Genomic DNA, 11,984 nt, shown 5'->3' on the forward strand with positions numbered 1-11,984 from the left:
ATTTAATTATTATTTTCTATATGTGACCCTGGAGAACAAAAGCAGTGTTAAGTCGCTGGGGTATATTTGTAGTAATAGCCAAAAATACATTGTATGGGTCGATTTTTCTTTTATGCCAAAAATTTAAGATCATGTTCGATGAAGATATTTTGTAAATTTCCTACCATAAATATATCAAAACTTAATTATTGATTAGTAATATGCATTGCTAAGAACTTCATTTGGACAACTTTAAAGGCGATTTTCTCAATATTTCGATTTTTTTGCACCCTCAGATTCCAGATTTTCAAATATCGTCCTATCCAAAAATCGACCCCTATGACTGGTTTTGTGGTCCAGGGTCACATATAAATAGTAATATAAAAAAATCAAACAAATCTTTTTCTTTGTTTGTAAAATTGTTTTTTTCTTACTGTCAACTATACTAATATAATGCATGACTGAGCTTGGGATTATATCTTAGTCCAAAGCACATAAATGAAGAAAAAAAATCGTGACACAAGGCGAGACACTGCAGGTGAATAGGGTAAAAAAATTAACTACTAATTATCACCTTACTTACCCAGTTGATTGATTACATTGATAATTGCAAACAGTTTTTCTTTTACAAGTTTTGTAAAATGTTATGTTTAGGGTGAAAAGGGTTAAGAGTGAATGTATGTGTTTTGTAGATTTTCTCACGTGGTAACGGTTCTGGCACGAGTTTTCCGGTAGCTGGCAGTTCCCTAATGATCTCATTGTCATCTTCATTGATGTCCAACCAACGGTTACAAGCAAATGAGTATTTCTCCCTAGTTAGGGTCTTCATCAATGTCACCTTTATACAGAAAAACACAGTAACCAAGAAGAAAAGGGTATAGCACAGAGCTCAGGACACATTTTGTTTAAATATCAACTTTGTCTCAGTTGTTTCTCCTACAACTGATTCGAAGAAATACAAATAGAAACAACATTTAGAAAGAGTATAAAGCTACATTAAAATTAATGTGTGGACTTTGATGAGAAATGTTTCACATGTGAAACACTAATACATTTACTTTTAGCAGTAAAGTGCACAAGTCATTTTAAATTGAACCAGTGCAAGTAGCGGAGAAAACATGATGCCTGCTTGCTTACATCATGATTACAGTGTGAACTGGACAAATTGTTTCTGTGTAATAGTGCACTAGTCAGTAGTGCAGGTCTCTCACCCTGCCAAGATGCCAGCCAGAGAAAGGATTCCTCTTTTCGTGCCAGATTCTCAGCTTGCGTATCTTTCCGATATCGGGCATCTCAATCTAGAGCGACAGCGAACATGTAAAACACAAAAACGTATTTTGATAAGATTCAACATTTTTAAGTTCTGGACACTGCGTTAGAAATACTGACATATTCTTATCGACTGTAATGACATAGATAAATTGACACTTTATACAAATATGTATATTTTTAGAATGAGACACAAAGATAAAAAGACACACAGACATACAGTGAATTTGTCGCACTGTCCCTGTTCAAAACTGTCCGATTTGCTCTCGAGTTTCATCTCGTCGCTCTTGCCTGTCTCTCCGTACACCTGCAGGAACACCTGGGCATCTGTGCCAGCACCTTTAATCTCAGACGTCCAGATCCACAGAGACCAGGGGAATTCTGAGAAACACACACACAAACACACAGAAAAAAGATGAACTTGTGTGTCTCGATGGTGTAAGAGTCAATTCAACATCACTTTGAAATGTTATCATTTTTTTGCGTATAGAACTTAATTTTATTATTGATGTTATTATTTTTATTAAGATGTATCATTGATGTCATTATTTCAATATAATTTTATTTTAATTGAATACAGATTTGATCATTTTTATGAATATAACTATTTGATTATTGATTGTTATTATTTTTATTAAAGGGGTCATATGATGCTTTTTTAAAGATCATTATTTTGTGTATTTGGTGTAACAGAATATGTTGACATGCTTTAATGTTCAAAAAACACATTATTTTTCAAATACTGTACATTATTGTAGGTCCTCTATGCCCCGCCTCTCTCAAACGCTTCGTTTTCTACAAAGCCCCCTCCTTTCTTTGCGTGAACATTTGGGTGGCATTATGCAAATATTTCCATATAGTGTGGTAGATATGTGGGGGCGTGTTAGAATGAGCCGTTTTAGGGGGGCGTGGCAGAGTCTTAACTTTGATAAAGAATATCTCTGGTTTTGAGACTTTAGTCTTTGCAACTTCAGGGATCTTATCTATGCACAATCAGCTTGTAACACTCCAAAGAGAAAGGAAAACTTGAAATCGCATCATATGACCCCTTTAATAGAACTGTATAATTTATTTTATTGTTTTATAAATATAATTGTATTTTATTACTGATTTCATCGTTAATTATTCATAGAATTGTATTTTATTATTTCAATGATTGATTTTTTTATCATTGATTTTAATATTTCTTATTATTATATTATTGTTGTTATTTTTTATGAATGGTATTTTAATAGTATTTATTATTTTTATGACTAATATTATAGACATATTCTATCATTGATGTTATTTTCATTTCAATATATTTTATTGTTGATTTTATTACTTTTTATGAACATACCTTTATTTTATTGTTGATTTTATTGCTGTTATGAATATATATTTTTTTAATATTGATGTTAACCCTTTTTATCATTTAAAAAAAAAAATGTATTATTGATTTAATGTTTTATGGACATTATTTATCATAGATTTTTTTTTTTACGAAAATCATTTTATTTTACTATTGATTTTACTATTTTTGTGTCAACTAAAAGAATGACAATAACTTTTCAATTTAGCTTAAAGGGTTAGTTCGCCCAAACCCGTAAGACCTCCGTTCATCCTCGAAACGCAAATTAAGATATTTTTGATGAAATCCGAGAGCTTTCTGACCCTCCATAGACAGCAGCGCAACTGAAATGTTCCCAGGTCCAGAAACATAGCAAGGACATCGGTAAAACCGTCCATGTGACATCAGTGGCTACATTTTGTGAAGCTACCGAGGTCTTACGGGTTTGGAACGACACGAGGGCGAGTAATTAATGACAGAATTTTCATTTTTGCGTGAACTATTCCTTTAAATACAACGCAGCACTATTTCTGCACATTTAGTGTCAGGTTACACTGGACTGTAGGTGGTTAGCGAACAAGATGCAGGTCTTTACACTGCAATACAGCATGTTTAGTGAACATTACCCCTGATAGTTTGATAATTTGCTCACTCTTTTGCTTTTTCTGTCTGAGTGAGACCATCTCATACAGTTCTCGCTCCACCAGTCCATCACCATCATCTTCATCCAACCACCTGCCGCAGGGAAATACCTGCTCTAAACCTGTGAACGGGCAGTATACCGTCACCTGTGAGAGAGAGAAAGAGAGCGACAGATCCCACGCTGTATGTATGAATAAGTAATGAAAGCTTCAAAACACCTTATAGCCCCGACACACACCTTTTCGCAATACCAGCCGCAGCTGATCCCAGCGTTGTCGTGTCCGATCGTGACTCTGCTGAGCGGGCTGAGCAGCTCCAGCAGCTCGACGTTAAAGATGTCGATCTGAGCGCGCTCAAACGTGCCGCCCTCCAGGAACAACTTACCGCTGTTCTTAATACCCTTACGCCCGTGCATGACGAAGTGGATCTTAGAGTTAGTTCCGGCTCCACGAATATCACCCGTCATCACCTGTACGTTATACACAATCGCTACACGCACATACAAACAAACAAATCCAAGTATGTTTTAATCAAGTGCACTTATGCTAATAAACAAACATGCATGCTTGCTCTTACCCATTGGCTGCGTGGCTCCGGCAAGCACATCTCTTTGTATTTTGCCGTCCCCTTCTGAGATGTCAAACCAGGCATTGACAGGAAACTCATAAACCTCCTTATTCCCCATGTCATCTACTACAACCTAAAACACATCACCATAACACAAAGACATCATATTAATAACAGAGGACAGAGACAAAGATATTCTTTATGAAGGTTTTAGATGAAAAGTGCGTTTGTGTACTTTATCACACGCCCAGCCAGCAGACGACCCCTTGTTGTTATGTCCGATGGTGATTTTTCGAAGTCTGCCAAGATTTGGTGCTTCGATGGTGAATTTGTCTTCATTACCGCGCTCAAAATTGTCCTTTCCATCGCTGGCCAGCTTCCGTTCTCCTGCGAACATCACACCAAGGCAGTGCAACATAAAAAACTAACACATACACATAGATACACTGACTGTATTTAGTACTGAAAATTGTAAGAAATTTGTGTAATTAAAAATAAATAAACAAATGAGTATTGTAATTGTAAGAAATACTGTATGTCTAATTAAAAAATAAAATGTTCTAGGCAATCAAAAGTGTAACTAGATTCATGGCACAATTTTAAAAAAATATAATAAAAAAATTTTTTTTTTATTTAATTTAATTTTTAAAAAATAAATCAATCAATCAATCAATCAATCAATCAAATAATGGTTTAACATAAAAGCATGTTTTATAATTGTAAAAATATGTCTAATAATATTTTAAAATGTTCTAGGCAATTCAAGTTTGACCTTTGTGTATGTTTTTTTTACAACATAAAGTAACACACACAGAAACATTGACTGGTTTTACTGACCTGTATCCCCAAACTCTCCAAAAATATTGAGGTAGACATCAGCGTCGGTCCCACTGCCTTTAGCATCCATTGTGAAGACACTGGCTATGTACTTGTTCTCTGCAATATATGAACAGACACACATTAACACATTTGTAGGACAAAATCTGTTATCATTTTTATTTTTTGCATGCACCATGTATTTTTGACCATTATCTATCATTAAAACCACCAGTGAGCTCTTTCTCAGAAACAGCTTCTACATCTAGTCTTCCTCCTATCTGTGGGATGTAATGTTATATTGTCAGCGGTATCTGGGAATGTTGGACTGGTGATATTGTGATCCCCATCTGAAACTCTACTCTACTACTAAATTTCTCCTAATCCTTTGTATGCAACCTGAGTCTGGTGATGCTTGTATGCATGCATCATCTATGATCGTGATCACATGACCTATGTGATGTTATCTATGGGTTATATGGAATAAGACGTGAAGTATATCTGTAGGTTACATGTAGTTTTTTATTAGTAGTGCTTTTATTTGAGCGTTGTAGTATCTTGTTTGAGGTTCTTTACTTATGCTACAGATCTCTATGGGAAAATGACAGTGTCATGCAATGCACATGTGTTATTTATGTAGTGTTAGTGTATGACTAAATGCAAAATGTTTAATAATTATAAAAAATTTGTCTAATTAAAAGATATGTTCTAGGCAATCAAAGTTTGAACAGATTCATGACAAAAAAAAATTATAAATAAAATAAAATAATGGTTTAACCTAATATCATGTTTTATACTTGCACGACATTTATCATTTCTAACAAAAAAAAATCAAAAATTGTTCTAGACAATGAACATTTTGACTAGATTTGTGTCACATTTTTCAAGTGATAAAGTAAAATAAAATAACAGTTTAACCTAATATCATGTTTTATACTTGCATGACATTTATCATTTCTAACAAAAAAAAATCTCACTTCCACACCTGCAGTACTCTGTGATGATGGATGGGACATGAGACGTGTTTGAGATATCTTGACAAGGATTTAGTCCCTCGTGAAGAATTTATTGGTCTTTATGAGGTTTCTTTGACAACAGGAGAAAATCTAGCAAAAGTAGTCATGGATGTTTTGCAGCGCCTAAACTTGCCTATCACTGGGTTGCGTGGCCAAGCATACGACGGGGCCGCAAATATGGCTGGCAAATACAATGGAGCACAGGCCATTGTAAGAAAAATACAACCTCTGGCTCCCTATGTTCATTGTGCTGCCCACTGTGTTAACCTAATTACACAGAGGTCCTGTACTGCCTCAATATTTATCCGGAATTCTCTGGATTGGGTCAATGAGTTGGGAGTGTTGTTTGGGCAGTCAGGGAAACTGAAGGACATATTTAAGGGAATTGCAAGGTCTGAGGAGGGTGAGGGTCCATGTCACACTATAAGACCTCTGTGTCCAACAAGGTGGACGGTCCGCACTAGTGCCATCCGCACTGTGCTAAACCAGTACGAGTGCATAATCAAGGCTTTGGCTGAGATGGCAGTGAGTGAGTCTGATGCGGCTAGTAAGGCACAGGGGCTGTATGAGACATTTCAGCAGGGAAATGTTGTCCTTGGTCTTGTATGTGCTTTGGAGATCACAGGGGAGTTGGAGGTTTTGAATATGTCCCTCCAGAGCAGAACACAGACCCTAGATGGTATGCTTTCAGCTGTTGCCTGTGTTAAGGAAAGTTTCAGCAAAAAGAGAAACACAGAGAGTTTTCAGGCTCTTTACACGAAAGCAACAAGGATGTGTGAGACACTCCATCTCACTCCTATTGCCTCTCCTCGTGTCCGTATCCCAGCTCAGCGCTTCACAGGTAATGCTCCTGCACATGTACATGTGTCCCCTTCTGACTACTACAGGACTGAATTCTACAAAGTTCTGGATGTTGCTGACATGCAGTTTAGAGAAAGATTTGAGCAGGAGGGAATGCAAATGTTAAGGCACCTGGAACAAGTTCTCTTAACTGGAAAGATACATGGTGTTGTCCAACAGTACCCATAAATCAACCCAGACATCCTCAAAGTTCAGCTTGCATTGTTCAGAATGAAGTACAGCTTCCAGTCTAGTACTGAAATTGTTGCTGTTCTTCAAGGGATGACCCCAGAGGTCCGTGGTCTCTTTGACCAAGTCGAAACAGTTACCCGACTCCTCCTAGTTGTGCCTGTGTCATCAGCAGAGTCAGAAAGGAGTTTCAGCAGCCTCCGGAGGCTGAAAACATGGCTTCGCAGCACCATGACCCAAACCCGCCTCAACAGTGTTGCTGTGTGCAATGTACATAAAGACAAGCTGGACAGGGTAAACAGAAAAAAGATTGCTGAACAGTTTGTCTCCTGTAAGGAGGGCAGAAAGAGCACTTTTGGTTCTTTTAAATGAGAGGTAGTTGGTCATATGTTCATTGGTCAGTTGGTTGTTGTTGTTGGTTGCATATATATATATATATTTTTTTTGTTTTTGTTTTTGTTTTTTTTGTTTTGTTCTTAATATATGTTGTTTGTATATCTGGAGTTTGTAACAAAAATAATTTCCCCCTGGGATTATTAAAGTATTTCTGATTCTTTAGCAAGTCTACTGTTGTGTATTTTCACAACAGAGTTTTGACTTATTTTCCGTGTGTTCCGAGTGTGTTTTTATACTTATCTAGTATCACTCATTTAAATGGGAAGCTTTTTATATCTTGTATGTTATACATTTTGTACCCCTCTGTCACTGTATTCATCGTTTTTATTGTTAATAAACAAACCACATCCATCCCCCGCACTTTTGAAAAGCTTGCTACGCCCCTGCCGTTGAGTAACGTTAGCCAGTCTGGTGGCTTGTCTAGATGGGTTGTGAACGATCATTCTTACAAATAAATGAACTCACAGATTAGTTCAAATTAATAATTTATTATAAAACCGTAATCAAACGTTGTGAATTGGGATGCTTTGTTAACAGTTTTAAAATCCAGAATAATGTTTTTGACTGAATGCAGCGTAGGCTACAGAATGACAAACAAACAAACAAACAAATAAATAAATAGACGTGATAAAATAACTTTGGATATGGTGAGGTTATGAGTTATTTGTATAAACTAATACATAGCTTTGGTTATGATGAAGCAGGACATGTTTTGTGCATATGACGAGCGAAGATGCCATGATTTGACTCACAGTCAGTGTTGCCAACTGCTTTCAATTGAAAGTAGCTAAAACTGGTAGCTAAATGTCACTAGATGACATCATAATGTCAAATTCGCTGATCTATATAAAGCTGAATGTAGATCAGTTGGCAAGATGAGAACTTAGATAAGGTTTGTCCAAGAAGTTGCTATATTTGTCCCTAAACTTTTGAAAAAAGTCTCAAAAGGGGCGGAGGAGTCACTAAATCTAGCTACAAAGTAGCTAAATTGGCAACACTGGTTTTAGGCAATTAAAGTTTGACCTTTTGTGTGTTTTTTGCAACATAAAATAACACACACAGAAACACAGACTGATTTTAGTGACCTGTATCCCCAAACTCGCCGAAAACACTGAGGTAGACATCAGCGTCGGTCCCACTGCCTTTAGCATCCATTGTGAAGACACTGGCTATGTACTTGTTCTCTGCAATATATGAACAGACACACATTAACACATTTGTAGGACAAAATCTGTTATCATTTTTATTTTTTGCATGCACCATGTATTTTTGACCATTATCTATCATTAAAACCACCAGTGAGCTCTTTCTCAGAAACAGCTTCTACATCTAGTCTTCCTCCTATCTGTGGGATGTAATGTTATATTGTCAGCGGTATCTGGGAATGTTGGACTGGTGATATTGTGATCCCCGTCTGAAACTCTACTCTACTACTAAATTTCTCCTAATCCTTTGTATGCAACCTGAGTCTGGTGATGCTTGTATGCATGCATCATCTATGATCGTGATCACATGACCTATGTGATGTTATCTATGGGTTATATGGAATAAGACGTGAAGTATATCTGTAGGTTACATGTAGTTTTTATTAGTAGTGCTTTTATTTGAGCGTTGTAGTATCTTGTTTGAGGTTCTTTACTTATGCTACAGATCTCTATGGGAAAATGACAGTGTCATGCAATGCACATGTGTTATTTATGTAGTGTTAGTGTATGACTAAATGCAAAATGTTTAATAATTATAAAAAATTTGTCTAATTAAAAGATATGTTCTAGGCAATCAAAGTTTGAACAGATTCATGACAAAAAAAAATTATAAATAAAATAAAATAATGGTTTAACCTAATATCATGTTTTATACTTGCACGACATTTATCATTTCTAACAAAAAAAAAATCAAAAAATTGTTCTAGACAATGAACATTTTGACTAGATTTGTGTCACATTTTTCAAGTGATAAAGTAAAATAAAATAACAGTTTAACCTAATATCATGTTTTATACTTGCATGACATTTATCATTTCTAACAAAAAAAAATCAAAAATTGTTCTAGACAATGAACATTTTGACTAGATTTGTGTCACATTTTTCAAGTGATAAAGTAAAATAAAATAACAGTTTAACCTAATATCATGTTTTATACTTGCACGACATTTATCATTTCTAACAAAAAAAAATCTAAAATTGTTCTAGACAATGAAAATTTTGACTAGATTTGTGTCACATTTTTCAAGTGATAAAATAAAATAAAATGAAAAAAAAAAAGTAATGTGATTTGTTTATTTGCTCTCTGTTTTGCAAGCATACAACATACGTTTTGGAATGTCCATAGGGTTCAGGCTACCCAACAGATATCGGACAGTAAGTCCGTCCCCCTCGTCTCTGCTCAGCCTATTGTTGCAGGCATAAAAGAATCGGAGGTGTGGCCTGTTCATGTCAGTCACGATAACCCGGTCCAGGAACCAACTGGCACTCATGCCCGTGTTATCATGTTCGATTCTGCATTACAGGAAGTACATCACAAGACATACGTATATTGCTGAAACCTTCAAGACTTGCCTTTAAGGTAGTTACTCTTGGATGTATACAGACGTATATGTACCTAATTTTCTTTATTGGCCCAACATTGTGTGTTTTGATCCGAAAGACGTCAGTCTTGTTCTTTTCAAAGGCTGTTCTGCTCCTGAAATTAACAGAAATCAATCTGTGAATAGACTCAAACTAAACGATTTACTGTGACACTCAAACTTTCTAATGCACCGACATCTAAAAATGACAATGCAGGAGTGTGTGTTTATGAGAAAGAACCATCTGTCATTATCGATGACCCATATATCGCTCTACGGTCTCTTGCGTTGGCTTCGGCAAAAGCATCTCTCTAATCAAAATGCGAAATGCATGAATTAAAAATCATCCAGTATGAATTACACATCCCACTCACACTGCCAAATTTCTCACACACATACACACGGACTTATCGATGCGGAGAAACCAACACACATCTCACCTGAGATCAGCACACTGAAACCGCACCAGCAAACTTTGGAAATGATGACATTTAGACAGATTCAGAGATTCCGTTAAATATCATCTCGATTCCAAAATGTTGCATTCTGACTATCGGACAGAATTCAAGTCCAAAAACATTTCTGTTCTATTCTGCTGAAACTCTCTGAGGAGGAGTTACTGAATAGATCTACCTAATAGATGAGTCTTTCCCTGACTGGATGAATCCCATGAAAACATGTCATGAAAATTGTCACAATGCAAAAAAATCTTTAAAAAGCTTAAACATATAAACTTCCACTTCTGAGAACCCTGGGGTGTGAAAAGGGTCCAATGAGGCGAAATTGAACCCAGACATGTCCTTGACAAGTTTCGTGAGATGCACCCAACTACCCAAATAGGCTATACAATATTTCTCAAATAGGTTGTAAAATCATTAATTTTGAGACATACAAACTAAGCTTCCGAATGATTTATGAATAAAGCTAGTCTACTGGAGTCTTGCTTATGAATTGTTCATGCAATTTTCTTCTAAACTAAATCTGATTTACATTTCTGACCTTTTTACTGCATTTGTAATGTTTTATGAGTCATTATGCAACATTAACCTTTGGACGTTCATCTGAGCAAGTAAAAACTCTCCCATTAGTAATTAATTTCTGAATCATTTGCTCCAGCGCTGATCAGGACGATTGATTACTGTAGGGAGAGTTTTGAGGGTCTCTCTTTGTACTCATAAAAAATCAACACGCATACATGGGACATTATGTATGTGTGGAGATTTCTATGAGTAGCCTACCTGTTTGCGGTGATCAGATGTGTAAACTTCTCATGTTTTCTCACAAAAGGAAGTGATGTCATATGACTGTAGCCTCTCATTGGTTCAATGAGAACGTCACATGAATCTCTTCACCTTCAGATGAATGTCCGTGGTGATGCTGTACAGAGGAGAGCATATAACCTGTGCTTCACCATGGCATTGTGTGCAATGGATGAGCCAAGCGTGATTAAAATTCATGTCATGAATAATCGTATAGCCCTACTAAGAAAACAATATCTATTTCCCAAAGATGTGATGGTGTGAATGTCATGGTCAAAGCACACAGGATGTTCTCTTGTACAGCATTGTGCGCAAAAAGCAATGCACGGCCACACACGAGCAGACGAGGTGGCCATGTTAAAGTTATACCTCTTTTCTGTGCTGTAGATTAGAGAAGAATACAGAATTATAGAATTAACATGACATATATGCACTGTCCTGTCAAAATCCACAGAAATTCCTAGTTTTCATTGTTGAGTGAACTGTTCCTTTAAAGTTTTACCTCAAAAATACTAGAAAATTCAGCTCACACTTGAAAAAGTTGAGAACAAAAAACTATTTTTGCACGATATTATCGGACCTATATCGGAATCGGCCGATAACGACGTTAAATGTAAATATCGGCATTGGCCCGATATGAAAAATTATGCCGATATATCTTGCCGATAAGAGGAATACGTTAACTCACATGTGCTCAGGGTGTGCTAGTGATTAGATCAGGTCAGCAGTGTGGCTCATTCTTGAAGCAAAGTTTTGCCTGAATGATGATTAGATCACTGCATTTAAATTGAGAATGCATGTACAGAATGATGCCTTTGGTGTATGAAAGAGTAAACAGTAATAGCACGTGCAGTGACAGCAGTGACAGCCTCCCCTGGGTCCTAATGCCCGTTTGGTAAGGAGTTTTAATTCCGTAGGGGGCGCTGTTGGCCTACTTCTAATAAAATAAAAGCAAAATACACAAATAATATATAGACTGTGTTTCTGATTAAATAAAGCAGTAATTAATGTCATAAAATAATGAGTATGTTTTGATTTAAAGGTCAGAAGCTATAGCTAATCACAAACATGACACTTGTAAATTAAATAATTTTATATATACTGCTTTATTCATT

At 36.2% G+C, this 11,984-nt stretch overlaps 1 protein-coding gene across 1 annotated transcript in view; it reads right to left on the reverse strand.

The window, feature by feature from the left end:
* LOC107737181 (lipoxygenase homology domain-containing protein 1-like) overlaps positions 1–11,984 on the reverse strand; it is a 34,196-nt gene that overhangs the window by 18,638 nt on the left and 3,574 nt on the right. The window contains exons 4-13 of the mRNA XM_016548627.1: positions 9,646–9,726; positions 9,358–9,542; positions 4,625–4,723; positions 4,023–4,174; positions 3,797–3,920; positions 3,459–3,709; positions 3,231–3,366; positions 1,469–1,629; positions 1,191–1,277; positions 682–817 (exon numbers count right to left, since the gene is read on the reverse strand). Coding sequence (XP_016404113.1) covers positions 682–817; positions 1,191–1,277; positions 1,469–1,629; positions 3,231–3,366; positions 3,459–3,709; positions 3,797–3,920; positions 4,023–4,174; positions 4,625–4,723; positions 9,358–9,542; positions 9,646–9,726 — 1,412 coding nt within the window. The remainder of the gene's footprint in view (positions 1–681; positions 818–1,190; positions 1,278–1,468; positions 1,630–3,230; positions 3,367–3,458; positions 3,710–3,796; positions 3,921–4,022; positions 4,175–4,624; positions 4,724–9,357; positions 9,543–9,645; positions 9,727–11,984) is intronic.

Source organism: Sinocyclocheilus rhinocerous, unplaced genomic scaffold, assembly GCF_001515625.1.
Source record: "Sinocyclocheilus rhinocerous isolate Xijiao unplaced genomic scaffold, SAMN03320098_v1.1 scaffold284, whole genome shotgun sequence".
Lineage (NCBI taxonomy): Eukaryota > Metazoa > Chordata > Actinopteri > Cypriniformes > Cyprinidae > Sinocyclocheilus > Sinocyclocheilus rhinocerous.